The sequence below is a fragment of the Eucyclogobius newberryi genome, unplaced genomic scaffold (genome assembly GCF_026437365.1).
Source record: "Eucyclogobius newberryi isolate DKJ021-1_F unplaced genomic scaffold, fEucNew1.0.hap1 SCAF_8, whole genome shotgun sequence".
Classification (NCBI taxonomy): domain Eukaryota; kingdom Metazoa; phylum Chordata; class Actinopteri; order Gobiiformes; family Gobiidae; genus Eucyclogobius; species Eucyclogobius newberryi.
Genome location: NW_027316500.1, coordinates 34,720,258 through 34,747,295, shown reverse-complemented (window position 1 = coordinate 34,747,295; position 27,038 = coordinate 34,720,258). Strand labels below are relative to the sequence as shown.

Below are 27,038 nucleotides of genomic sequence, written 5' to 3'. Positions count from 1 at the left end.
ATTCATTTTCCCTGTGAAAAGATAAAGCCCAGTCCCACTGAAACTAGTCTGAAACTTGCTGTGCTAAATGTCAGGTCATCACCAACATCTGCAACAAGTCATGTTTTAGATGTTTTAGATGTTTTAGATGTTTTAGATGTTTTAGATGTTTTAGATGTTTTAGATGTTGGAGATGTTTTAGATGTTGGAGATGTTTTAGATGTTTTAGATGTTTTAGATGTTTTAGATGTTTTAGATGTTGGAGATGTTTTAGATGTTTTAGATGTTGGAGATGTTTTAGATGTTTTAGATGTTGGAGATGTTTTAGATGTTTTAGATGTTGGAGATGTTTTAGATGTTGGAGATGTTTTAGATGTTGGAGATGTTTTAGATGTTGGAGATGTTGGAGATATTTTAGATGTTTTAGATGTTGGAGATGTTTTAGATGTTGGAGATGTTTTAGATGTTTTAGATGTTGGAGATGTTTTAGATGTTGGAGATGTTGGAGTTTGCGCTCTAGTGGCTGAGGAAGTCGATGTTGGCTCTGACGCTGCGGCCGGTCGACACGTCCACAGCCATGGCGCGTATCTCCGTGTCTCCAAACTGCAGCAGTGTCTGGATCTCCCTGCGGGGGGCGACGCTCTCGGTGCCGCTCACGTCCAGCTTGAGCGTGCCGCACTTCCTGACGCCGGGCTCGCTGATGAAGGCCACGCTCTCCCTCTCGGCGCAGTAGACGTGGATGACGATGACGCGCTGCCCGGGTTTGGCCGGCGTGTAGCTGCGTTTGACGGCCTCGCCCAGCGCCACCGACTGGTCGGCGCTGATGAAGGTGTCGAAGACGTCGGTGCACCAGCGCGTCCCGTCCTTCACCAGCAGCTTCTCCGCCGGGTGCTTCCCCTCCACGAAGCGGTTCAACACGCCCACGCCGTAGGTCAGGGGCGAGCGGCGCACTTTGATGACGCTGGGGTCCAGGCCGAACAGCACCGCCCCCTTCAGGATGGTCAGGCCTACGTCGTGAGGGATGATGATGCGACTGCGGCCCTGGAGCATGTCCTGCACCGCCGCCTGCAGCAGAGGAGACTCGGCGAAACCTCCCACCAGGAACAGGAACTTAATGTCCGACACCTCAGGCTTCGAGAACAGCTCCTCTGCAGGGACAAGGACCAGAGGTTTAGGCACGTGTTAGCGTTAGCGTTAGCATTAGCGTTAGCATTCCCAGCCAAAGAATCAGAACCAGAAAAGGTTTATTGTCAATGAACAGAATCACAAACAGGAACTTGTGACACGTAAAACACAAACTTCACCTGTCTGGACCTGTCTGGACCTGTCTGGACCTGTCTGGACCTGTCTGGACCTGTCTGGACCTGTCTGGACCTGTCTGGACCTGTCTGGACCTGTCTGGACCTGACGCCTCAAACTATTTGTGAACAATTTAATTCATTAAGATTTAGAAATACATAATTTGGGGTTTATTTGTTTGTAATTCACAATCTTTGGAACCGTCACCAAATCAAAGTATCTACTCTTGTGTTTTTACTGTTCAATACTCTCCAGCTCCAACTGACCAGTCTGGTCTGGTCTGGACAGGTCTGGTCTGGTCTGGACTGGCCTGGTCTGGTCTGGCCTGGTCTGGTCTGGTTTGAATTGGTCTGGTCTGGACTGGTCTGGTCTGGTCTGGTCTGGACTGGCCTGGTCTGGTTTGAATTGGTCTGGTCTGGACTGGTCTGGACTGGTCTGGACTGGTCTGGACTGGTCTGGACTGGTCTGGTCTGGTCTGGACTGGTCTGGACTGGTCTGGTCTGGTCTGGACTGGTCTGGTCTGGTCTGGTCTGGACTGGTCTGGTCTGGCCTGGTCTGGTCTGGTTTGAACTGGTCTGGTCTGGACTGGTCTGGTCTGGACTGGTCTGGTCTGGTCTGGACTGGTCTGGACTGGTCTGGTCTGGTCTGGTCTGGACTGGTCTGGTCTGGCCTGGTCTGGTTTGAACTGGTCTGGTCTGGACTGGTCTGGTCTGGACTGGTCTGGTCTGGACTGGTCTGGTCTGATCTGGTCTGGACTGGTCTGGTCTGGACTGGTCTGGACTGGTCTGGTTTGAACTGGTCTGGTCTGGTTTGAACTGGTCTGGTCTGGTCTGGACAGGTCTGGTCTGGTCTGGACTGGACTGGTCTGGTCTGGCCTGGTCTGGTCTGGACTGGTCTGGTTTGAACTGGTCTGGAACGATCTTTCTGCTTCTCATAGAGTCACGTTCGTCTCGTCGGATCCAAACCCAACAATGTGTCTTGTGTACAATTATCAAGCAAAAGTAACAGTATATAGTAGTATTTGCAGTAGTATTTGCAGTAGTATTTGCAGTAGTATTTGCAGTATTTGCTGTACTCACGTAAGTGTTGGATGATGTGGTCAATGGTGGGTTTGAACAGAGAGTTCATGGCGTCTGGACTCATCCTCAGCATCCCCTGAGAAGACCACTTCACAAAGTCCACACTGAGGAGAGGAGACGAGGAGGTGAGGAGGTGAGGAGGGAGAGGGGAGGAGACGAGGAGGTGAGGAGGTGAGGCGGGAGAGGGGAGGAGACGAGGAGGTGAGGAGGTGAGGAGGTGAGGAGGCGAGGAGGGAGAGGGGAGGAGACGAGGAGGTGAGGAGGTGAGGCGGGAGAGGGGAGGAGACGAGGAGGGAGAGGGGGGGAGACGAGGAGGTGAGGAGGCGAGGAGGCGAGGAGGTGAGGAGGCGATGAGGGATAGGGGAGGAGACGAGGAGGTGAGAAGGTGAGGAGGGAGAGGGGAGGAGACGAGGAGGTGAGGAGGTGAGGGGGGAGAGGGGAGGAGACGAGGAGGTGAGGAGGTGAGGAGAGAGAGGGGAGGAGACGAGGAGGTGAGGAGGTGAGGAGGTGAGGAGGCGAGGTGGAGAGAGGAGGAGACGAGGAGGGAGAGGGGATAAAAATCAATACAATGTTACAGTTTTGATCAGTTTAAAGCAGGACTAAAGCAGGACTAAACCAGGACTAAAGCAGGACTAAAACAGGTCTAAAGCAGGACTAAAGCAGGTCTAAAGCAGGACTAAAGCAGGACTAAAGCAGGACTAAACCAGGACTAAAGCAGGACTAAACCAGGACTAAAGCAGGACTAAAGCAGGACTAAAGCAGGACTAAACCAGGACTAAAGCAGGACTAAAGCAGGTCTAAAGCAGGACTAAAGCAGGACTAAAGCAGGTCTAAACCAGGACTAAACCAGGTCTAAACCAAGTCTAAACCAGGACTAAAGCAGGACTAAAGCAGGTCTAAAGCAGGACTAAAGCAGGACTAAAGCAGGACTAAACCAGGTCTAAAGCAGGACTAAAACAGGTCTAAAGCAGGACTAAAGCAGGTCTAAAGCAGGACTAAAGCAGGACTAAAGCAGGACTAAACCAGGACTAAAGCAGGACTAAACCAGGACTAAAGCAGGACTAAAGCAGGACTAAAGCAGGACTAAACCAGGACTAAAGCAGGACTAAAGCAGGTCTAAAGCAGGACTAAAGCAGGACTAAAGCAGGTCTAAAGCAGGACTAAAGCAGGACTAAAGCAGGACTAAACCAGGTCTAAAGCAGGACTAAAACAGGTCTAAAGCAGGACTAAAGCAGGTCTAAAGCAGGACTAAAGCAGGACTAAAGCAGGACTAAACCAGGACTAAAGCAGGACTAAACCAGGACTAAAGCAGGACTAAAGCAGGACTAAAGCAGGACTAAACCAGGACTAAAGCAGGACTAAAGCAGGTCTAAAGCAGGACTAAAGCAGGACTAAAGCAGGTCTAAACCAGGACTAAACCAGGTCTAAACCAAGTCTAAACCAGGACTAAAGCAGGACTAAACCAGGACTAAAGCAGGACTAAAGCAGGTCTAAAGCAGGACTAAAGCAGGACTAAAGCAGGACTAAACCAGGTCTAAAGCAGGACTAAAGCAGGTCTAAAACAGGTCTAAAGCAGGACTAAACCAGGTCTAAAGCAGGACTAAAGCAGGACTAAAACAGGTCTAAAGCAGGACTAAAGCAGGACTAAAGCAGGACTAAAACAGGTCTAAAGCAGGACTAAAGCAGGTCTAACGCAGGACTAAAGCAGGACTAAAGCAGGACTAAACCAGGTCTAAAGCAGGACTAAAGCAGGACTAAACCAGGTCTAAAGCAGGACTAAAGCAGGACTAAACCAGGTCTAAAGCAGGACTAAAGCAGGACTAAACCAGGTCTAAAGCAGGTCTAAAGCAGGACTAAACCAGGTCTAAAGCAGGTCTAAAGCAGGACTAAACCAGGACTAAAGCAGGTCTAAAGCAGGACTAAAGCAGGACTAAAGCAGGTCTAAAGCAGGACTAAACCAGGACTAAAGCAGGACTAAAGCAGGTCTAAAGCAGGACTAAAGCAGGACTAAACCAGGACTAAAGCAGGACTAAAGCAGGACTAAAGCAGGTCTAAAGCAGGACTAAACCAGGACTAAAGCAGGACTAAAGCAGGTCTAAAGCAGGACTAAAGCAGGACTAAAGCAGGTCTAAAGCAGGACTAAACCAGGACTAAAGCAGGACTAAAGCAGGTCTAAAGCAGGACTAAAGCAGGACTAAACCAGGACTAAAGCAGGTCTAAAGCAGGACTAAAGCAGGTCTAAAGCAGGACTAAAGCAGGACTAAACCAGGACTAAAGCAGGACTAAAGCAGGACTAAAGCAGGTCTAAAGCAGGACTAAAGCAGGTCTAAAGCAGGACTAAAGCAGGACTAAACCAGGACTAAAGCAGGTCTAAAGCAGGACTAAAGCAGGTCTAAAGCAGGACTAAAGCAGGACTAAAACAGGTCTAAAGCAGGACTAAAGCAGGTCTAAAGCAGGACTAAAGCAGGACTAAACCAGGACTAAAGCAGGTCTAAAGCAGGACTAAAACAGGTCTAAAGCAGGACTAAAGCAGGACTAAAGCAGGACTAAAGTAGGACTAAAGCAGGACTAAACCAGGACTAAAGCAGGACTAAAGCAGGACTAAAGCAGGACTAAAGCAGGTCTAAAGCAGGTCTCACTTGCTCTTCCGGAGAGCGTGCTCCACACTGTGACCTCTGAACTTCTTGTAGTAGTCGATGAAGGAGAAGGGCAGGTTTATGTTGAGTGGGTTTGTTCGTTCTGGAGCCGCGGCGCGTTTTCGAGACTCAAAGGCGATCATGAGGTCGACCCAGGCCGCCGGACGCTTCAGCTTGAACTGGTCGATGAAGTCCTGACCGAAGATCCTGCACAGGAGCTTCTCGAACTCGTAGTCGATGCCGATGGAGCCGTACGGACCTCCTGGAACACACGCTTCAGTTTAGAGGCCCGAGCGGCCCGAGCGGCCCGAGAGGTCCGAGTGGTCCGAGTGGTCCGAGAGGTCCGAGTGGTCCGAGTGGTCCGAGAGGTCCGAGTGGTCCGAGAGGTACGAGTGGTCCGAGTGGTCCGAGAGGTCCGAGTGGTCCGAGAGGTCCGAGTGGTCCGAGAGGTCCGAGTGGTCCGAGAGGTCCGAGTGGTCCGAGTGGTACGAGTGGTCCGAGTGGTCCGAGTGGTCCGAGAGGTCCGAGTGGTCCGAGCGGTCCGAGAGGTCCGAGAGGTCCGAGTGGTCCGAGAGGTCCGAGAGGTCCGAGTGGTCGGAGAGGTCCGAGAGGTCCGAGTGGTCCGAGTGGTCCGAGTGGTCCGAGAGGTCCGAGAGGTCCGAGTGGTCCGAGAGGTCCGAGTGGTCCGAGTGGTCCGAGAGGTCCGAGTGGTCCGAGAGGAACGAGTGGTCCGGGAGGTACGAGTGGTCCGAGAGGTCCGAGAGGTCCGAGTGGTCCGAGTGGTCCGAGAGGTCCACTGTGATGATTGACCGCACTGTGTTTTACCTGAGGCTTTGTAAAGCTCCTTCAGATGACCTTCAGGAAGTCTGATCTGATGAACAGTGAGGTCCACTGTTCCTCCACCGCAGTCCACCACCACGTACCTGTCACCTGCACACACACAACATGTGACCACCTGTCACCTGCACACACACAACATGTGACCACCTGTCACCTGCACACACACAACATGTGACCACCTGCACACACACAACATGTGACCACCTGTCACCTGCACACACACAACATGTGACCACCTGTCACCTGCACACACACAACATGTGACCACCTGTCACCTGCACACACACAACATGTGACCACCTGCACACACACAACATGTGACCACCTGTCACCTGCACACACACAACATGTGACCACCTGTCACCTGCACACACACAACATGTGACCACCTGTCACCTGCACACACACAACATGTGACCACCTGCACACACACAACATGTGACCACCTGTCACCTGCACACACACAACATGTGACCACCTGCACACACACAACATGTGATCACCTGCACACACACAACATGTGACCACCTGCACCTGCACACACACAACATGTGACCACCTGTCACCTGCACACACACAACATGTGACCACCTGTCACCTGCACACACACAACATGTGACCACCTGTCACCTGCACACACACAACATGTGACCACCTGCACACACACAACATGTGACCACCTGTCACCTGCACACACACAACATGTGACCACCTGTCACCTGCACACACACAACATGTGACCACCTGTCACCTGCACACACACAACATGTGACCACCTGCACACACACAACATGTGACCACCTGTCACCTGCACACACACAACATGTGACCACCTGCACACACACAACATGTGATCACCTGCACACACACAACATGTGACCACCTGCACCTGCACACACACAACATGTGACCACCTGTCACCTGCACACACACAACATGTGACCACCTGTCACCTGCACACACACAACATGTGACCACCTGCACCTGCACACACACAACATGTGACCACCTGCACCTGCACACACACAACATGTGACCACCTGTCACCTGCACACACACAACATGTGACCACCTGTCACCTGCACACACACAACATGTGACCACCTGCACCTGCACACACACAACATGTGACCACCTGTCACCTGCACACACACAACATGTGACCACCTGCACACACACAACATGTGACCACCTGCACACACACAACATGTGACCACCTGCACACACAACATGTGACCACCTGTCACCTGCACACACACAACATGTGACCACCTGCACACACACAACATGTGACCACCTGCACACACACAACATGTGACCACCTGTCACCTGCACACACACAACATGTGACCACCTGTCACCTGCACACACACAACATGTGACCACCTGCACACACACAACATTTGACCACCTGCACCTGCACACACACAACATGTGACCACCTGCACCTGCACAAACACAACATGTGACCACCTGCACCTGCACACACACAACATGTGACCACCTGCACCTGCACACACACAACATGTGACCACCTGCACCTGCACACACACAACATGTGACCACCTGCACACACACAACATGTGACCACCTGCACCTACACACACACAACATGTGACCACCTGTCACCTGCACACACACAACATGTGACCACCTGCACCTGCACACACACAACATGTGACCACCTGTCACCTGCACACACACAACATGTGACCACCTGCACCTGCACACACACAACATGCGACCACCTGCACCTACACACACACAACATGTGACCACCTGCACACACACAACATGTGACCACCTGCACCTGCACACACACATGTGACCACCTGTCACCTGCACACACACAACATGTGACCACCTGTCACCTGCACACACACAACATGTGACCACCTGCACCTGCACACAACATGTGACCACCTGCACCTGCACACACACAACATGTGACCACCTGCACCTGCACACACACAACATGTGACCACCTGTCACCTGCACACACACAACATGTGACCACCTGCACACACACAACATGTGACCACCTGTCACCTGCACACACACAACATGTGACCACCTGTCACCTGCACACACACAACATGTGACCACCTGTCACCTGCACACACACAACATGTGACCACCTGCACACACACAACATGTGACCACCTGTCACCTGCACACACACAACATGTGACCACCTGCACACACACAACATGTGATCACCTGCACACACACAACATGTGACCACCTGCACCTGCACACACACAACATGTGACCACCTGTCACCTGCACACACACAACATGTGACCACCTGTCACCTGCACACACACAACATGTGACCACCTGCACCTGCACACACACAACATGTGACCACCTGTCACCTGCACACACACAACATGTGACCACCTGCACACACACAACATGTGACCACCTGCACACACACAACATGTGACCACCTGCACACACAACATGTGACCACCTGTCACCTGCACACACACAACATGTGACCACCTGCACACACACAACATGTGACCACCTGCACACACACAACATGTGACCACCTGTCACCTGCACACACACAACATGTGACCACCTGTCACCTGCACACACACAACATGTGACCACCTGCACACACACAACATTTGACCACCTGCACCTGCACACACACAACATGTGACCACCTGCACCTGCACAAACACAACATGTGACCACCTGCACCTGCACACACACAACATGTGACCACCTGCACCTGCACACACACAACATGTGACCACCTGCACCTGCACACACACAACATGTGACCACCTGCACACACACAACATGTGACCACCTGCACCTACACACACACAACATGTGACCACCTGTCACCTGCACACACACAACATGTGACCACCTGCACCTGCACACACACAACATGTGACCACCTGTCACCTGCACACACACAACATGTGACCACCTGCACCTGCACACACACAACATGCGACCACCTGCACCTACACACACACAACATGTGACCACCTGCACACACACAACATGTGACCACCTGCACCTGCACACACACATGTGACCACCTGTCACCTGCACACACACAACATGTGACCACCTGTCACCTGCACACACACAACATGTGACCACCTGCACCTGCACACAACATGTGACCACCTGCACCTGCACACACACAACATGTGACCACCTGCACCTGCACACACACAACATGTGACCACCTGTCACCTGCACACACACAACATGTGACCACCTGTCACCTGCACACACACAACATGTGACCACCTGCACACACACAACATGTGACCACCTGCACCTGCACACACAACATGTGACCACCTGCACCTGCACACACGCAACATGTGACCACCTGTCACCTGCACACACACAACATGTGACCACCTGTCACCTGCACACACACAACATGTGACCACCTGTCACCTGCACACACACAACATGTGACCACCTGCACCTGCACACACACAACATGTGACCACCTGTCACCTGCACACACACAACATGTGACCACCTGTCACCTGCACACACACAACATGTGACCACCTGCACCTGCACACACACAACATGTGACCACCTGTCACCTGCACACACACAACATGTGACCACCTGCACCTGCACACACACAACATGTGACCACCTGTCACCTGCACACACACAACATGTGACCACCTGCACCTGCACACACACAACATGTGACCACCTGCACCTGCACACACACAACATGTGACCACCTGTCACCTGCACACACACAACATGTGACCACCTGTCACCTGCACACACACAACATGTGACCACCTGTCACCTGCACACACACAACATGTGAACACCTGTCACCTGCACATACACAACATGTGACCACCTGTCACCTGCACACACACAACATGTGACCACCTGCACCTGCACACACACAACATGTGACCACCTGTCACCTGCACACACACAACATGTGACCACCTGCACCTGCACACACACAACATGTGACCACCTGTCACCTGCACACACACAACATGTGACCACCTGTCACCTGCACACACACAACATGTGACCACCTGCACCTGCACACACACAACATGTGACCACCTGCACCTGCACACAACATGTGACCACCTGCACACACACAACATGTGACCACCTGTCACCTGCACACACACAACATGTGACCACCTGTCACCTGCACACACACAACATGTGACCACCTGTCACCTGCACACACACAACATGTGACCACCTGCACCTGCACACACACAACATGTGACCACCTGCACCTGCACACACACAACATGTGACCACCTGCACCTGCACACACACAACATGTGACCACCTGTCACCTGCACACACACAACATGTGACCACCTGCACCTGCACACACACAACATATGACCACCTGCACCTGCACACACAACATGTGACCACCTGCACCTGCACACACAACATGTGAACACCTGTCACCTGCACATACACAACATGTGACCACCTGTCACCTGCACACACACAACATGTGACCACCTGCACCTGCACACACACAACATGTGACCACCTGTCACCTGCACACACACAACATGTGACCACCTGCACCTGCACACACACAACATGTGACCACCTGTCACCTGCACATACACAACATGTGACCACCTGCACCTGCACACACACAACATGTGACCACCTGCACCTGCACACACACAACATGTGACCACCTGCACCTGCACACAACATGTGACCACCTGCACACACACAACATGTGACCACCTGCACACACACAACATGTGACCACCTGCACACACACAACATGTGACCACCTGCACCTGCACACACACAACATGTGACCACCTGCACCTGCACACACACAACATGTGACCACCTGCACCTGCACACACATAACATGTGACCACCTGTCACCTGCACACACACAACATGTGACCACCTGTCACCTGCACACACACAACATGTGACCACCTGCACACACACAACATGTGACCACCTGCACACACACAACATGTGACCACCTGCACACACACAACATGTGACCACCTGCACACACACAACATGTGACCACCTGCACCTGGACACACACAACATGTGACCACCTGCACCTGCACACAACATGTGACCACCTGCACCAGCACACACACAACATGTGACCACCTGCACACACACAACATGTGACCACCTGTCACCTGCACACACACAACATGTGACCACCTGTCACCTGCACACACACAACATGTGACCACCTGTCACCTGCACACACACAACATGTGACCACCTGCACACACACAACATGTGACCACCTGCACACACACAACATGTGACCACCTGCACCTGGACACACACAACATGTGACCACCTGCACCTGCACACACACAACATGTGACCACCTGTCACCTGCACACACACAACATGTGACCACCTGTCACCTGCACACACACAACATGTGACCACCTGCACCTGCACACACACAACATGTGACCACCTGCACACACACAACATGTGACCACCTGCACACACACAACATGTGACCACCTGCACCTGCACACACACAACATGTGACCACCTGCACCTGCACACACACAACATGTGACCACCTGCACCTGCACACACACAACATGTGACCACCTGCACCTGCACACACACAACATGTGACCACCTGCACACACACAACATGTGACCACCTGCACCTGCACACACACAACATGTGACCACCTGTCACCTGCACACACACAACATGTGACCACCTGTCACCTGCACACACACAACATTTGACCACCTGCACCTGCACACACACAACATGTGACCACCTGCACCTGCACACACACAACATGTGACCACCTGCACCTGCACACACACAACATGTGACCACCTGCACCTGCACACACACAACATGTGACCACCTGCACCTGCACACACACCGAGGTGAGTTTATTTGTAGAGCACAATTTAAAGTCCTGACTCTGGCACCAGCAGGAGGCCCTCTGGCACCAGCAGGAGGCCGGTCCACACACTGATCTGTTGATGCAGTGACAGAGTGAATCCACTGGTCCAGATTCACCTGTGACAGTGAAACATAGATCTGACTTGACAGGACTGACCCTTGGGGCCCCCCACAGGTCAGGGGCATGTGGTCTGAGACACAAAGTGCTTCCTGTCTTCCAGATAGGACCTTAACCAGTTTATGGCGGGGCCAGTTCAGCTCAGACTTTATAAATCTGGAGGTGACACATGGAGCAGCTGTAGATGAACTCAGACTGTGATGATCTCATGGACAGTTTTGTCAGTTACAGGTGCAAAGTGAGTCTGCTCTAAGTGGTTTTAGGGTCATTTTATTACATTGTGGGATTTATATCATTTTTAATGCCCTGAACTTTGTCATTAAAGTATAAGTAAACTCATGACACTTGATGTGGAAATGAGTTCTAACGGCAGCTGAGCTGGAGGGTTCGTTCATCTGTTACCGTGGCAACAGGACACGCCCGTTGTCACTGCAGCTTCAGATTGTTTCAGAGAAATATCTTTCTCTAGTTCTACATAAAATGAGGTTGAACATGTTCAGCTTCTTGAACCTCGGACAGAACGTGCTGCACCTCGTTCACCATTTGATTGTGAGACTTTTGACACAAACAGAAAAGAAAAGGAACAAAGAAGGACAAAAGCCAAAGCAGAAGAAGGAAAGAGCTACAACATCAGACTGGTTCTAAACCTGGTCTAAACCTGGTTCTAAACCTGGTCTAAACCTGGTCTAAACCTGGTCTAAACCTGGTTCTAAACCTGGTTCTAAACCTGGTTCTAAACCTGGTCTAAACCTGGTCTAAACCTGGTTCTAAACCTGGTCTAAACCTGGTCTAAACCTGGTCTAAACCTGGTTCTAAACCTGGTCTAAACCTGGTCTAAACCTGGTCTAAACCTGGTTCTAAACCTGGTCTAAACCTGGTTCTAAACCTGGTCTAAACCTGGTCTAAACCTGGTCTAAACCTGGTTCTAAACCTGGTCTAAACCTGGTCTAAACCTGGTTCTAAACCTGGTCTAAACCTGGTCTAAACCTGGTTCTAAACCTGGTTCTAAACCTGGTCTAAACCTGGTCTAAACCTGGTTCTAAACCTGGTTCTAAACCTGGTCTAAACCTGGTCTAAACCTGGTTCTAAACCTGGTCTAAACCTGGTCTAAACCTGGTCTAAACCTGGTCTAAACCTGGTTCTAAACCTGGTCTAAACCTGGTCTAAACCTGGTCTAAACCTGGTCTAAACCTGGTTCTAAACCTGGTCTAAACCTGGTCTAAACCTGGTTCTAAACCTGGTCTAAACCTGGTCTAAACCTGGTTCTAAACCTGGTTCTAAACCTGGTCTAAACCTGGTCTAAACCTGGTTCTAAACCTGGTCTAAACCTGGTCTAAACCTGGTCTAAACCTGGTTCTAAACCTGGTCTAAACCTGGTCTAAACCTGGTTCTAAACCTGGTCTAAACCTGGTCTAAACCTGGTTCTAAACCTGGTCTAAACCTGGTCTAAACCTGGTTCTAAACCTGGTCTAAACCTGGTCTAAACCTGGTCTAAACCTGGTTCTAAACCTGGTCTAAACCTGGTTCTAAACCTGGTCTAAACCTGGTCTAAACCTGGTTCTAAACCTGGTCTAAACCTGGTCTAAACCTGGTTCTAAACCTGGTCTAAACCTGGTTCTAAACCTGGTCTAAACCTGGTTCTAAACCTGGTCTAAACCTGGTCTAAACCTGGTCTAAACCTGGTTCTAAACCTGGTCTAAACCTGGTCTAAACCTGGTCTAAACCTGGTTCTAAACCTGGTCTAAACCTGGTCTAAACCTGGTCTAAACCTGGTTCTAAACCTGGTCTAAACCTGGTCTAAACCTGGTTCTAAACCTGGTCTAAACCTGGTCTAAACCTGGTCTAAACCTGGTCTAAACCTGGTCTAAACCTGGTCTAAACCTGGTCTAAACCTGGTTCTAAACCTGGTCTAAACCTGGGTCTAAACCTGGTCTAAACCTGGTCTAAACCTGGTCTAAACCTGGTCTAAACCTGGTCTAAACCTGGTTCTAAACCTGGTCTAAACCTGGTCTAAACCTGGTCTAAACCTGGTCTAAACCTGGTCTAAACCTGGTTCTAAACCTGGTCTAAACCTGGTCTAAACCTGGTTCTAAACCTGGTCTAAACCTGGTCTAAACCTGGTTCTAAACCTGGTCTAAACCTGGTCTAAACCTGGTCTAAACCTGGTCTAAACCTGGTTCTAAACCTGGTCTAAACCTGGTCTAAACCTGGTTCTAAACCTGGTCTAAACCTGGTCTAAACCTGGTCTAAACCTGGTCTAAACCTGGTCTAAACCTGGTTCTAAACCTGGTCTAAACCTGGTCTAAACCTGGTTCTAAACCTGGTCTAAACCTGGTTCTAAACCTGGTTCTAAACCTGGTCTAAACCTGGTTCTAAACCTGGTCTAAACCTGGTCTAAACCTGGTCAAACCTGGTCTAAACCTGGTCTAAACCTGGTCTAAACCTGGTTCTAAACCTGGTCTAAACCTGGTCTGAACCTGGTTCTAAACCTGGTCTAAACCTGGTCTAAACCTGGTTCTAAACCTGGTTCTAAACCTGGTCTAAACCTGGTTCTAAACCTGGTCTAAACCTGGTCTAAACCTGGTTCTAAACCTGGTCTAAACCTGGTCTAAACCTGGTTCTAAACCTGGTCTAAACCTGGTCTAAACCTGGTCTAAACCTGGTTCTAAACCTGGTCTAAACCTGGTCTAAACCTGGGTCTAAACCTGGGTCTAAACCTGGTTCTAAACCTGGTCTAAACCTGGTTCTAAACCTGGTCTAAACCTGGTCTAAACCTGGTCTAAACCTGGTCTAAACCTGGTCTAAACCTGGTCTAAACCTGGTCTAAACCTGGTCTAAACCTGGTCTAAACCTGGTCTAAACCTGGTTCTAAACCTGGTCTAAACCTGGTTCTAAACCTGGGTCTAAACCTGGTTCTAAACCTGGTCTAAACCTGGTCTAAACCTGGTTCTAAACCTGGTCTAAACCTGGTTCTAAACCTGGTCTAAACCTGGTCTAAACCTGGTCTAAACCTGGTTCTAAACCTGGTCTAAACCTGGTCTAAACCTGGTTCTAAACCTGGTCTAAACCTGGTCTAAACCTGGTCTAAACCTGGTTCTAAACCTGGTTCTAAACCTGGTCTAAACCTGGTCTAAACCTGGTCTAAACCTGGTCTAAACCTGGTTCTAAACCTGGTCTAAACCTGGTCTAAACCTGGTCTAAACCTGGTTCTAAACCTGGTCTAAACCTGGTTCTAAACCTGGTCTAAACCTGGTCTAAACCTGGTTCTAAACCTGGTCTAAACCTGGTCTAAACCTGGTCTAAACCTGGTTCTAAACCTGGTCTAAACCTGGTTCTAAACCTGGTCTAAACCTGGTTCTAAACCTGGTTCTAAACCTGGTCTAAACCTGGTCTAAACCTGGTTCTAAACCTGGTCTAAACCTGGTCTAAACCTGGTTCTAAACCTGGTCTAAACCTGGTCTAAACCTGGTTCTAAACCTGGTCTAAACCTGGTCTAAACCTGGTTCTAAACCTGGTCTAAACCTGGTCTAAACCTGGTTCTAAACCTGGTCTAAACCTGGTCTAAACCTGGTCTAAACCTGGTTCTAAACCTGGTTCTAAACCTGGTTCTAAACCTGGTCTAAACCTGGTCTAAACCTGGTCTAAACCTGGTCTAAACCTGGTTCTAAACCTGGTTCTAAACCTGGTCTAAACCTGGTTCTAAACCTGGTCTAAACCTGGTCTAAACCTGGTCTAAACCTGGTTTAAACCTGGTTCTAAACCTGGTCTAAACCTGGTCTAAACCTGGTCTAAACCTGGTCTAAACCTGGTCTAAACCTGGTTCTAAACCTGGTCTAAACCTGGTCTAAACCTGGTTCTAAACCTGGTCTAAACCTGGTCTAAACCTGGTTCTAAACCTGGTCTAAACCTGGTCTAAACCTGGTCTAAACCTGGTCTAAACCTGGTTCTAAACCTGGTCTAAACCTGGTTCTAAACCTGGTCTAAACCTGGTCTAAACCTGGTTCTAAACCTGGTCTAAACCTGGTCTAAACCTGGTCTAAACCTGGTTCTAAACCTGGTCTAAACCTGGTCTAAACCTGGTCTAAACCTGGTCTAAACCTGGTTCTAAACCTGGTTCTAAACCTGGTCTAAACCTGGTCTAAACCTGGTCTAAACCTGGTTCTAAACCTGGTCTAAACCTGGTCTAAACCTGGTTCTAAACCTGGTCTAAACCTGGTTCTAAACCTGGTCTAAACCTGGTTCTAAACCTGGTCTAAACCTGGTCTAAACCTGGTCTAAACCTGGTCTAAACCTGGTCTAAACCTGGTTCTAAACCTGGGTCTAAACCTGGTTCTAAACCTGGTCTAAACCTGGTCTAAACCTGGTTCTAAACCTGGTCTAAACCTGGTTCTAAACCTGGTCTAAACCTGGTCTAAACCTGGTCTAAACCTGGTTCTAAACCTGGTCTAAACCTGGTCTAAACCTGGTCTAAACCTGGTTCTAAACCTGGTCTAAACCTGGTCTAAACCTGGTCTAAACCTGGTTCTAAACCTGGTTCTAAACCTGGTCTAAACCTGGTCTAAACCTGGTTCTAAACCTGGTCTAAACCTGGTCTAAACCTGGTTCTAAACCTGGTCTAAACCTGGTTCTAAACCTGGGTCTAAACCTGGTTCTAAACCTGGTCTAAACCTGGTCTAAACCTGGTTCTAAACCTGGTCTAAACCTGGTCTAAACCTGGTTCTAAACCTGGTCTAAACCTGGTCTAAACCTGGTTCTAAACCTGGTCTAAACCTGGTCTAAACCTGGTCTAAACCTGGTTCTAAACCTGGTCTAAACCTGGTTCTAAACCTGGTCTAAACCTGGTCTAAACCTGGTTCTAAACCTGGTCTAAACCTGGTCTAAACCTGGTTCTAAACCTGGTCTAAACCTGGTCTAAACCTGGTTCTAAACCTGGTCTAAACCTGGTCTAAACCTGGTTCTAAACCTGGTCTAAACCTGGTCTAAACCTGGTTCTAAACCTGGTCTAAACCTGGTCTAAACCTGGTCTAAACCTGGTTCTAAACCTGGTCTAAACCTGGTTCTAAACCTGGTCTAAACCTGGTCTAAACCTGGGTCTAAACCTGGTTCTAAACCTGGTCTAAACCTGGTCTAAACCTGGTTCTAAACCTGGTCTAAACCTGGTTCTAAACCTGGTTCTAAACCTGGTCTAAACCTGGTCTAAACCTGGTTCTAAACCTGGTTCTAAACCTGGTCTAAACCTGGTCTAAACCTGGTCTAAACCTGGTCTAAACCTGGTTCTAAACCTGGTCTAAACCTGGTTCTAAACCTGGTCTAAACCTGGTCTAAACCTGGTTCTAAACCTGGTTCTAAACCTGGTTCTAAACCTGGTCTAAACCTGGTTCTAAACCTGGTTCTAAACCTGGTTCTAAACCTGGTCTAAACCTGGTCTAAACCTGGTTCTAAACCTGGTTCTAAACCTGGTCTAAACCTGGTCTAAACCTGGTCTAAACCTGGTCTAAACCTGGTTCTAAACCTGGTCTAAACCTGGTTCTAAACCTGGTCTAAACCTGGTCTAAACCTGGTTCTAAACCTGGTTCTAAACCTGGTTCTAAACCTGGTCTAAACCTGGTCTAAACCTGGTTCTAAACCTGGTCTAAACCTGGTCTAAACCTGGTCTAAACCTGGTTCTAAACCTGGTCTAAACCTGGTCTAAACCTGGTCTAAACCTGGTTCTAAACCTGGTCTAAACCTGGGTCTAAACCTGGTCTAAACCTGGTCTAAACCTGGTCTAAACCTGGTTCTAAACCTGGTCTAAACCTGGTCTAAACCTGGTTCTAAACCTGGTCTAAACCTGGTCTAAACCTGGTCTAAACTGGTCTAAACCTGGTCTAAACCTGGTTCTAAACCTGGTTCTAAACCTGGTTCTAAACCTGGTCTAAACCTGGTCTAAACCTGGTCTAAACCTGGTTCTAAACCTGGTCTAAACCTGGTCTAAACCTGGTTCTAAACCTGGTCTAAACCTGGTCTAAACCTGGTCTAAACCTGGTCTAAACCTGGTCTAAACCTGGTTCTAAACCTGGTCTAAACCTGGTCTAAACCTGGTTCTAAACCTGGTCTAAACCTGGTCTAAACCTGGTCTAAACCTGGTTCTAAACCTGGTTCTAAACCTGGTTCTAAACCTGGTTCTAAACCTGGTCTAAACCTGGTCTAAACCTGGTCTAAACCTGGTTCTAAACCTGGTCTAAACCTGGGTCTAAACCTGGTCTAAACCTGGTCTAAACCTGGTTCTAAACCTGGTCTAAACCTGGTTCTAAACCTGGTTCTAAACCTGGTTCTAAACCTGGTTCTAAACCTGGTCTAAACCTGGTCTAAACCTGGTTCTAAACCTGGTCTAAACCTGGTTCTAAACCTGGTTCTAAACCTGGTCTAAACCTGGTCTAAACCTGGTTCTAAACCTGGTTCTAAACCTGGTTCTAAACCTGGTCTAAACCTGGTCTAAACCTGGTTCTAAACCTGGTTCTAAACCTGGTTCTAAACCTGGTCTAAACCTGGTTCTAAACCTGGTTCTAAACCTGGTTCTAAACCTGGTTCTAAACCTGGTCTAAACCTGGTTCTAAACCTGGTTCTAAACCTGGTCTAAACCTGGTCTAAACCTGGTTCTAAACCTGGTTCTAAACCTGGTCTAAACCTGGTCTAAACCTGGTCTAAACCTGGTTCTAAACCTGGTTCTAAACCTGGTCTAAACCTGGTCTGAACCTGGTTCTAAACCTGGTTCTAAACCTGGTCTAAACCTGGTCTAAACCTGGTCTAAACCTGGTTCTAAACCTGGTTCTAAACCTGGTCTAAACCTGGTCTAAACCTGGTCTAAACCTGGTTCTAAACCTGGTTCTAAACCTGGTCTAAACCTGGTTCTAAACCTGGTTCTAAACCTGGTCTAAACCTGGTTCTAAACCTGGTCTAAACCTGGTCTGAACCTGGTTCTAAACCTGGTTCTAAACCTGGTCTAAACCTGGTCTGAACCTGGTTCTAAACCTGGTCTAAACCTGGTCTAAACCTGGTTCTAAACCTGGTCTAAACCTGGTCTAAACCTGGTTCTAAACCTGGTCTAAACCTGGTCTAAACCTGGTTCTAAACCTGGTTCTAAACCTGGTCTAAACCTGGTTCTAAACCTGGTCTAAACCTGGTTCTAAACCTGGTCTAAACCTGGTTCTAAACCTGGTCTAAACCTGGTTCTAAACCTGGTCTAAACCTGGTCTAAACCTGGTCTAAACCTGGTTCTAAACCTGGTCTAAACCTGGTTCTAAACCTGGTCTAAACCTGGTCTAAACCTGGTTCTAAACCTGGTCTAAACCTGGTCTAAACCTAGTCTAAACCTGGTTCTAAACCTGGTCTAAACCTGGTTCTAAACCTGGTCTAAACCTGGTCTAAACCTGGTCTAAACCTGGTTCTAAACCTGGTCTAAACCTGGTCTAAACCTGGTTCTAAACCTGGTCTAAACCTGGTCTAAACCTGGTCTAAACCTGGTTCTAAACCTGGTCTAAACCTGGTCTAAACCTGGTCTAAACCTGGTTCTAAACCTGGTCTAAACCTGGGTCTAAACCTGGTCTAAACCTGGTCTAAACCTGGTCTAAACCTGGTTCTAAACCTGGTCTAAACCTGGTCTAAACCTGGTTCTAAACCTGGTCTAAACCTGGTCTAAACCTGGTCTAAACTGGTCTAAACCTGGTCTAAACCTGGTTCTAAACCTGGTTCTAAACCTGGTTCTAAACCTGGTCTAAACCTGGTCTAAACCTGGTCTAAACCTGGTTCTAAACCTGGTCTAAACCTGGGTCTAAACCTGGTCTAAACCTGGTCTAAACCTGGTTCTAAACCTGGTCTAAACCTGGTCTAAACCTGGTTCTAAACCTGGTCTAAACCTGGTCTAAACCTGGTCTAAACCTGGTTCTAAACCTGGTTCTAAACCTGGTTCTAAACCTGGTTCTAAACCTGGTCTAAACCTGGTCTAAACCTGGTCTAAACCTGGTTCTAAACCTGGTCTAAACCTGGGTCTAAACCTGGTCTAAACCTGGTCTAAACCTGGTTCTAAACCTGGTCTAAACCTGGTTCTAAACCTGGTTCTAAACCTGGTTCTAAACCTGGTTCTAAACCTGGTCTAAACCTGGTCTAAACCTGGTTCTAAACCTGGTCTAAACCTGGTTCTAAACCTGGTTCTAAACCTGGTCTAAACCTGGTCTAAACCTGGTTCTAAACCTGGTTCTAAACCTGGTTCTAAACCTGGTCTAAACCTGGTCTAAACCTGGTTCTAAACCTGGTTCTAAACCTGGTTCTAAACCTGGTCTAAACCTGGTTCTAAACCTGGTTCTAAACCTGGTTCTAAACCTGGTTCTAAACCTGGTCTAAACCTGGTTCTAAACCTGGTTCTAAACCTGGTCTAAACCTGGTCTAAACCTGGTCTAAACCTGGTCTAAACCTGGTTCTAAACCTGGTTCTAAACCTGGTCTAAACCTGGTCTAAACCTGGTCTAAACCTGGTTCTAAACCTGGTTCTAAACCTGGTCTAAACCTGGTCTGAACCTGGTTCTAAACCTGGTTCTAAACCTGGTCTAAACCTGGTCTAAACCTGGTCTAAACCTGGTTCTAAACCTGGTTCTAAACCTGGTCTAAACCTGGTCTAAACCTGGTCTAAACCTGGTTCTAAACCTGGTTCTAAACCTGGTCTAAACCTGGTTCTAAACCTGGTTCTAAACCTGGTCTAAACCTGGTTCTAAACCTGGTCTAAACCTGGTCTGAACCTGGTTCTAAACCTGGTTCTAAACCTGGTCTAAACCTGGTCTGAACCTGGTTCTAAACCTGGTCTAAACCTGGTCTAAACCTGGTTCTAAACCTGGTCTAAACCTGGTCTAAACCTGGTTCTAAACCTGGTCTAAACCTGGTCTAAACCTGGTTCTAAACCTGGTTCTAAACCTGGTCTAAACCTGGTTCTAAACCTGGTCTAAACCTGGTTCTAAACCTGGTCTAAACCTGGTTCTAAACCTGGTCTAAACCTGGTCTAAACCTGGTCTAAACCTGGTCTAAACCTGGTCTAAACCTGGTTCTAAACCTGGTCTAAACCTGGTTCTAAACCTGGTCTAAACCTGGTTCTAAACCTGGTCTAAACCTGGTCTAAACCTGGTTCTAAACCTGGTCTAAACCTGGTCTAAACCTAGTCTAAACCTGGTTCTAAACCTGGTCTAAACCTGGTTCTAAACCTGGTCTAAACCTGGTCTAAACCTGGTCTAAACCTGGTTCTAAACCTGGTCTAAACCTGGTTCTAAACCTGGTTCTAAACCTGGTCTAACCTTGTTTGAAGGATTTGTCTAGAGGTCTGGTCTGGTCTCTGGTCTCAGGTCTGGTCCTGGTCTCAGGTCTGGTCCTGGTCTCAGGTCTGGTCCTGGTCTCAGGTCTGGTCCTGGTCTCAGGTCTGGTCCTGGTCTCTGGTCTGGTCCTGGTCTCAGGTCTGGTCCTGGTCTCTGGTCTGGTCCTGGTCTCAGGTCTGGTCCTGGTCTCTGGTCTGGTCCTGGTCTCTGGTCTGGTCCTGGTCTCTGGTCTGGACCTGGTGGTCAGGGACAGTACCTTCCTGGAGCTCGGACCACAGCTCTCCGATCACGTTCTCCACCATAAACGTGCGACTCTGTCTGTTCTTCCGCACGATGTCCTTCGCTAAAGTCAAGACAGAAGAAAGAGAGAAGTTAGAGATAAAGAAGGAAGAGAAAAAGAAAAGGAAGAAGGAATGAGAGAGAGAAGGGAGTGAAGCAGGACTGAGGTCAAAGGTGAGGCGGACAGAGGTCACAGAGGTCACGGAGGTCACAGAGGTTACAGAGGAAAGTGGAGAGGCAGTGGGGGACACGGTGGGGGAGGACAGTGGGGGACACGGTGGGGGAGGACAGTGGGGGACACGGTGGGGGACACGGTGGGGGAGGACAGTGGGGGACACGGTGGGGGACACGGTGGGGGAGGACAGTGGGGGACACGGTGGGGGAGGACAGTGGGGGACACGGTGGGGGACACGGTGGGGGAGGACAGTGGGGGACACGGTGGGGGACACGGTGGGGGAGGACAGTGGGGGACACGGTGGGGGAGGACAGTGGGGGACACGGTGGGGGAGGACAGTGGGGGACATGGTGGGGGAGGACAGTGGGGGACACGGTGGGGGACACGGTGGGGGAGGACAGTGGGGGACACGGTGGGGGACACGGTGGGGGAGGACAGTGGGGGAGACAGTGGGGGACACGGTGGGGGAGGACAGTGGGGGACACGGTGGGGGACACGGTGGGGGAGGACAGTGGGGGACACGGTGGGGGACACGGTGGGGGAGGACAGTGGGGGACACGGTGGGGGAGGACAGTGGGGGACACGGTGGGGGAGGACAGTGGGGGACACGGTGGGGGACACGGTGGGGGAGGACAGTGGGGGACACGGTGGGGGACACGGTGGGGGAGGACAGTGGGGGACACGGTGGGGGACACGGTGGGGGAGGACAGTGGGGGACACGGTGGGGGACACGGTGGGGGACACGGTGGGGGAGGACAGTGGGGGAGACAGTGGGGCCGGTCCGGACTGAACAGGTGCAGCTCTCATGCGTTTAGGGCTTTTAGATCTAAACTTTAGGATTTACCTGGAGAAACTTCACACACGACGTTCAACAGGAAGAAAAGAAATGTCAAAGTTACAATTATATGTGGGAGGAGCTTCACAGCACAGCCAGATGATTGGACGAGAGAGAACGCAGACTCAGGCAAAAAGCAGAGGAACACAAAAGAATCATTTGTCTCCAAACTCTGACTTGATCTCGAGCTAAAGCGCCGTGTTTCCACTGATGCTAACGACTGTGTGGAGACTTAGCGACACAAAGCTAGTAAAGCGCGTTAGCAACACAAAGCTAGTAAAGCACGTTAGCAACACAAAGCTAGTAAAGCGCGTTAGCAACACAAAGCTAGTAAAGCACGTTAGCAACACAAAGCTAGTAAAGCGCGTTAGCAACAGCCGTTTCCTGTTTATGGCACTCGCTTTGTCAAGAGCCACAATCTGATATTTCCAGGTCATAAAATGTCACATGATCCAAAGCCAAAGACATAAAGAGAGGTTCAAACGCGGCGTAGAGGCTTTAGCCACGCCCCTCACACACACTAGCTTTAGCCACGCCCCTCACACACACTAGCTTTAGCCACGCCCCTCACACACACTAGCTTTAGCCACGCCCCTCACACACACTAGCTTTAGCCACGCCCCTCACACACACTAGCTTTAGCCACGCCCCTCACACACACTAGCTTTAGCCACGCCCCTCACACACACTAGCTTTAGCCACGCCCCTCACACACACTAGCTTTAGCCACGCCCCTCACACACACTAGCTTTAGCCACGCCCCTCACACACACTAGCTTTAGCCACGCCCCTCACACACACACACACTGGAATGACTAAACGTCTTTTGTGACTCGCTCAGATCCACCTCAGGAGTCAAAAGTATCAGGAGGATTTAGATCTGTTCTAAGAAGCTCCAAAGTGAAAGAGTCTGGAACCAGGGTGGGGCTCTGCGCTGTGGGTTGATGTAGTTCTGGTGTAGTTCTGGTGTTCTGGTGCAGTTCTAGTGTTGTTCTGGTGTAGTTCTAGTGTAGCTCTGTGGCTGTTCTGGTGTAGTTCTGGTGTAGTTCTGGTGTTCTGATGTAGTTCGTGTTGTTCTGGTGTTTTTCTAGCGTTGTTCTGGTGTAGTTCTGGTGTAGTTCTGATGCTGTTCTGGTGTAGTTCTGGTGAAGTTCTGGTGTAGTTTTGGTGTAGATTTGGTGTAGTTATGGTGTAATTATGGTGTTGTTCTGCTACTGTTCTGGTGTAGTTTTGGTGTTATTCTGGTGTAGTTCTGGTGTTATTCTGGTGTAGTTCTAGTGTAGCTCCGCTGCTGTTCTGGTGTAGTTCTGGTGTTATTCTGGTGTAGTTCTGGTGTAGTTCTGGTGTAGTTATGCTGTTCTGATGTAGTTCGTGTTGTTCTGGTGTTTTTCTAGTGTTGTTCTGGTGTTGTTCTGCTACTGTTCTGGTGTAGTTCTAGTGTAGCTCTGTGGCTGTTCTGATGTTTTTTCTGGTGTAGTTCTGGTGTTCTGATGTAGTTTGTGTTGTTCTGGTGTTTTTCTAGTGTTGTTCTGGTGTAGTTCTGGTGTAGTTCTGGTGTAGTTCTGATGCTGTTCTGGTGTAGTTCTGGTGAAGTTCTGGTGTAGTTTTGGTGTAGATTTGGTGTAGTTATAGTGTAGTTATGGTGTTGTTCTGCTACTGTTCTGGTGTAGTTCTGGTGTAGTTCTGGTGTAGTTCTGGTGTAGTTCTGGTGTAGTTCTGGTGTAGTTCTGATGCTGTTCTGGTGTAGTTCTGGTGAAGTTCTGGTGTAGTTTTGGTGTAGATTTGGTGTAGTTATAGTGTAGTTATGGTGTTGTTCTGCTACTGTTCTGGTGTAGTTCTGGTGTAGTTCTGGTGTAGTTCTGGTGTAGTTCTAGTGTAGCTCTGCTGCTGTTCTGGTGTAGTTCTGGTGTTCTGATGTAGTTTGTGTTGTTCTGGTGTTTTTCTAGTGTTGTTCTGGTGTTGTTCTGGTGTTGTTCTGGTGTAGCTCTGATGTAGTTTGTGTAGTTCGTGTTGTTCTGGTGTTTTTCTGGTGTAGTTCTGATGCTGTTCTGGTGTACTTCTGGTGATGTTTTGGTGTGGTTTTGGTGTAGTTAAAGTGTAGTTCTGGTGTAGTTCTGGTGTAGTTCTGATGCTGTTCTGGTGTAGTTCTGGTGATGTTTTGGTGTGGTTTTGGTGTAGTTAAAGTGTAGTTCTGGTGTAGTTCTGGTGTTGTTCTGCTACTGTTCTGGTGTAGTTATGGTGATTGTTCTGGTGTAGCTCTGATGTAGTTTGTGTTGTTCTGGTGTTTTTCTAGTGTAGTTCTGGTGTAGTTCTGGTGTAGTTCTGGTGCTGTTCTGGTGCTGCTCTGGTGTAGTTCCAGTGTTGTTCTGGTGCTGCTCTGGTGTAGTTCTGGTGCTGTTCTGGTGTGTTCTGGTGTTGTTCTGGTGCTGCTCTGGTGTAGTTCTGGTGTAGTTCAATTGTAGTTCTGGTGTAGTTCTGGTGCTGCTCTGGTGCTGCTCTGGTGTAGTTCTGGTGTAGTTCTGGTGTTGTTCTGGTGTTGCTCTGGTGTTGCTCTGGTGTAGTTCTGGTGCTGCTCTGGTGTAGTTCTGGTGGAGTTGTGGTGTAGTTCTGGTGTAGTTCTGGTATAGTTCTGGTGTTGTTCTGGTGTAGTTCTGGTATAGTTCTGGTGTAGTTCTGGTGTAGTTTGTGTTGTTCTGGTGTTCTGATGTAGTTCGTGTTGTTCTGGTGTTTTTCTAGTGTAGTTCTGGTGGAGTTGTGGTGTAGTTCTGGTGTAGTTTGTGTTGTTCTGGTGTTGTTCTGCTGTAGTTCTGGTGAAGTTCTGGTGTAGTTCTGGTGTAGTTCTGGTGTTCTGATGTAGTTCGTGTTGTTCTGGTGTTTTTCTAGTGTAGTTCTGGTGGAGTTCTGGTGCTGCTCTGGTGTAGTTCTGGTGGAGTTGTGGTGTAGTTCTGGTGTAGTTCTGGTATAGTTCTGGTGTAGTTCTGGTGTAGTTCTGGTGTAGTTCTGGTATAGTTCTGGTGTAGTTCTGGTGTAGTTCTGGTATAGTTCTGGTGGAGTTGTGGTATAGTTCTGGTGTAGTTCTGGTGTAGTTCTGGTGTAGTTCTGGTATAGTTCTGGTGTAGTTCTGGTGTAGTTCTGGTATAGTTCTGGTGGAGTTGTGGTATAGTTCTGGTGGAGTTCTGGTGTAGTTCTGGTATAGTTCTGGTATAGTTCTGGTGGAGTTGTGGTATAGTTCTGGTGTAGTTCTGGTATAGTTCTGGTGTAGTTCTGGTATAGTTCTGGTGTAGTTCTGGTGTAGTTCTGGTGTAGTTCTGGTATAGTTCTGGTATAGTTCTGGTGGAGTTGTGGTATAGTTCTGGTGTAGTTCTGGTGTAGTTCTGGTGTAGTTCTGGTATAGTTCTGGTATAGTTCTGGTGGAGTTGTGGTATAGTTCTGGTGTAGTTCTGGTATAGTTCTGGTATAGTTCTGGTGTAGTTCTGGTATAGTTCTGGTGTAGTTCTGGTGTAGTTCTGGTATAGTTCTGGTGTAGTTCTGGTATAGTTCTGGTGTAGTTCTGGTGTAGTTCTGGTGTAGTTGTGGTGGAGTTCTGGTGTAGTTCTGGTATAGTTCTGGTGTAGTTCTGGTGTAGTTCTGGTGTAGTTCTGGTATAGTTCTGGTATAGTTCTGGTGTAGTTCTGGTGTAGTTCTGGTGTAGTTCTGGTGTAGTTCTGGTATAGTTCTGGTGTAGTTCTGGTGTAGTTGTGGTGGAGTTCTGGTATAGTTCTGGTGTAGTTCTGGTGTAGTTCTGGTGGAGTTCTGGTATAGTTCTGGTATAGTTCTGGTGTAGTTCTGGTGTAGTTCTGGTGTAGTTCTGGTGTAGTTCTGGTGTAGTTCTGGTATAGTTCTGGTGTAGTTCTGGTGTAGTTGTGGTGGAGTTCTGGTGTAGTTCTGGTGTAGTTCTGGTGGAGTTCTGGTATAGTTCTGGTATAGTTCTGGTGTAGTTCTGGTGTAGTTCTGGTGTAGTTCTGGTGTAGTTGTGGTGGAGTTTACCTTGTGTCATGGCGTTGCCCAGGTTCTCTGTGGGGCTCACTCCGTTCTGGCTGCTCTTCTGCCCGCTCAGGTCCACCATCTGATGCAGACGGAGCTTCCTGCAGTAGATGGAGGCGGCTTCAGGCTCCAGAGCCACGATCAGCTGCTCCGGGTTCTCACGAGGGACTAGACCAGACTAAAGAGAGAAGACCAAAGACCAGACCAGACTAAAGAGAGAAGACCAAAGACCAGACCAGACTAAAGAGACCAGACCAGACTAAAGAGACCAGACCAGACTAAAGAGAGAAGACCAAAGACCAGACCAGACTAAAGAGAGAAGACCAAAGACCAGACCAGACTAAAGAGACAAGACCAGACTAAAGAGAGAAGACCAAAGACCAGACCAGACTAAAGAGACCAGACCAGACTAAAGAGAGAAGACCAAAGACCAGACCAGACTAAAGAGAGAAGACCAAAGACCAGACCAGACTAAAGAGACAAGACCAGACTAA

The 27,038-nt window shown here is 48.9% G+C and overlaps 1 protein-coding gene across 2 annotated transcripts in view; it reads right to left on the bottom strand.

Annotated features, from left to right (window-relative positions):
* Window positions 1–26,727, bottom strand: part of hspa12a (heat shock protein 12A) — a 26,868-nt gene extending 141 nt beyond the window's left edge. The window contains exons 1-6 of one of the 2 annotated variants that reach the window (XM_072436727.1): window positions 26,548–26,727; window positions 21,489–21,575; window positions 5,819–5,923; window positions 4,997–5,255; window positions 2,358–2,461; window positions 1–1,127 (exon numbers count right to left, since the gene is read on the bottom strand). The exon at window positions 1–1,127 is cut by the window's left edge and continues 139 nt beyond it. In XM_072436727.1, coding sequence (XP_072292828.1) covers window positions 496–1,127; window positions 2,358–2,461; window positions 4,997–5,255; window positions 5,819–5,923; window positions 21,489–21,575; window positions 26,548–26,626 — 1,266 coding nt within the window. In that variant the 5' untranslated portion in view covers window positions 26,627–26,727 and the 3' untranslated portion in view covers window positions 1–495. The remainder of the gene's footprint in view (window positions 1,128–2,357; window positions 2,462–4,996; window positions 5,256–5,818; window positions 5,924–21,488; window positions 21,576–26,547) is intronic. The other variant, XM_072436728.1, reaches the window with a different exon arrangement.
* Window positions 26,728–27,038: the final 311 nt, after the last annotated feature.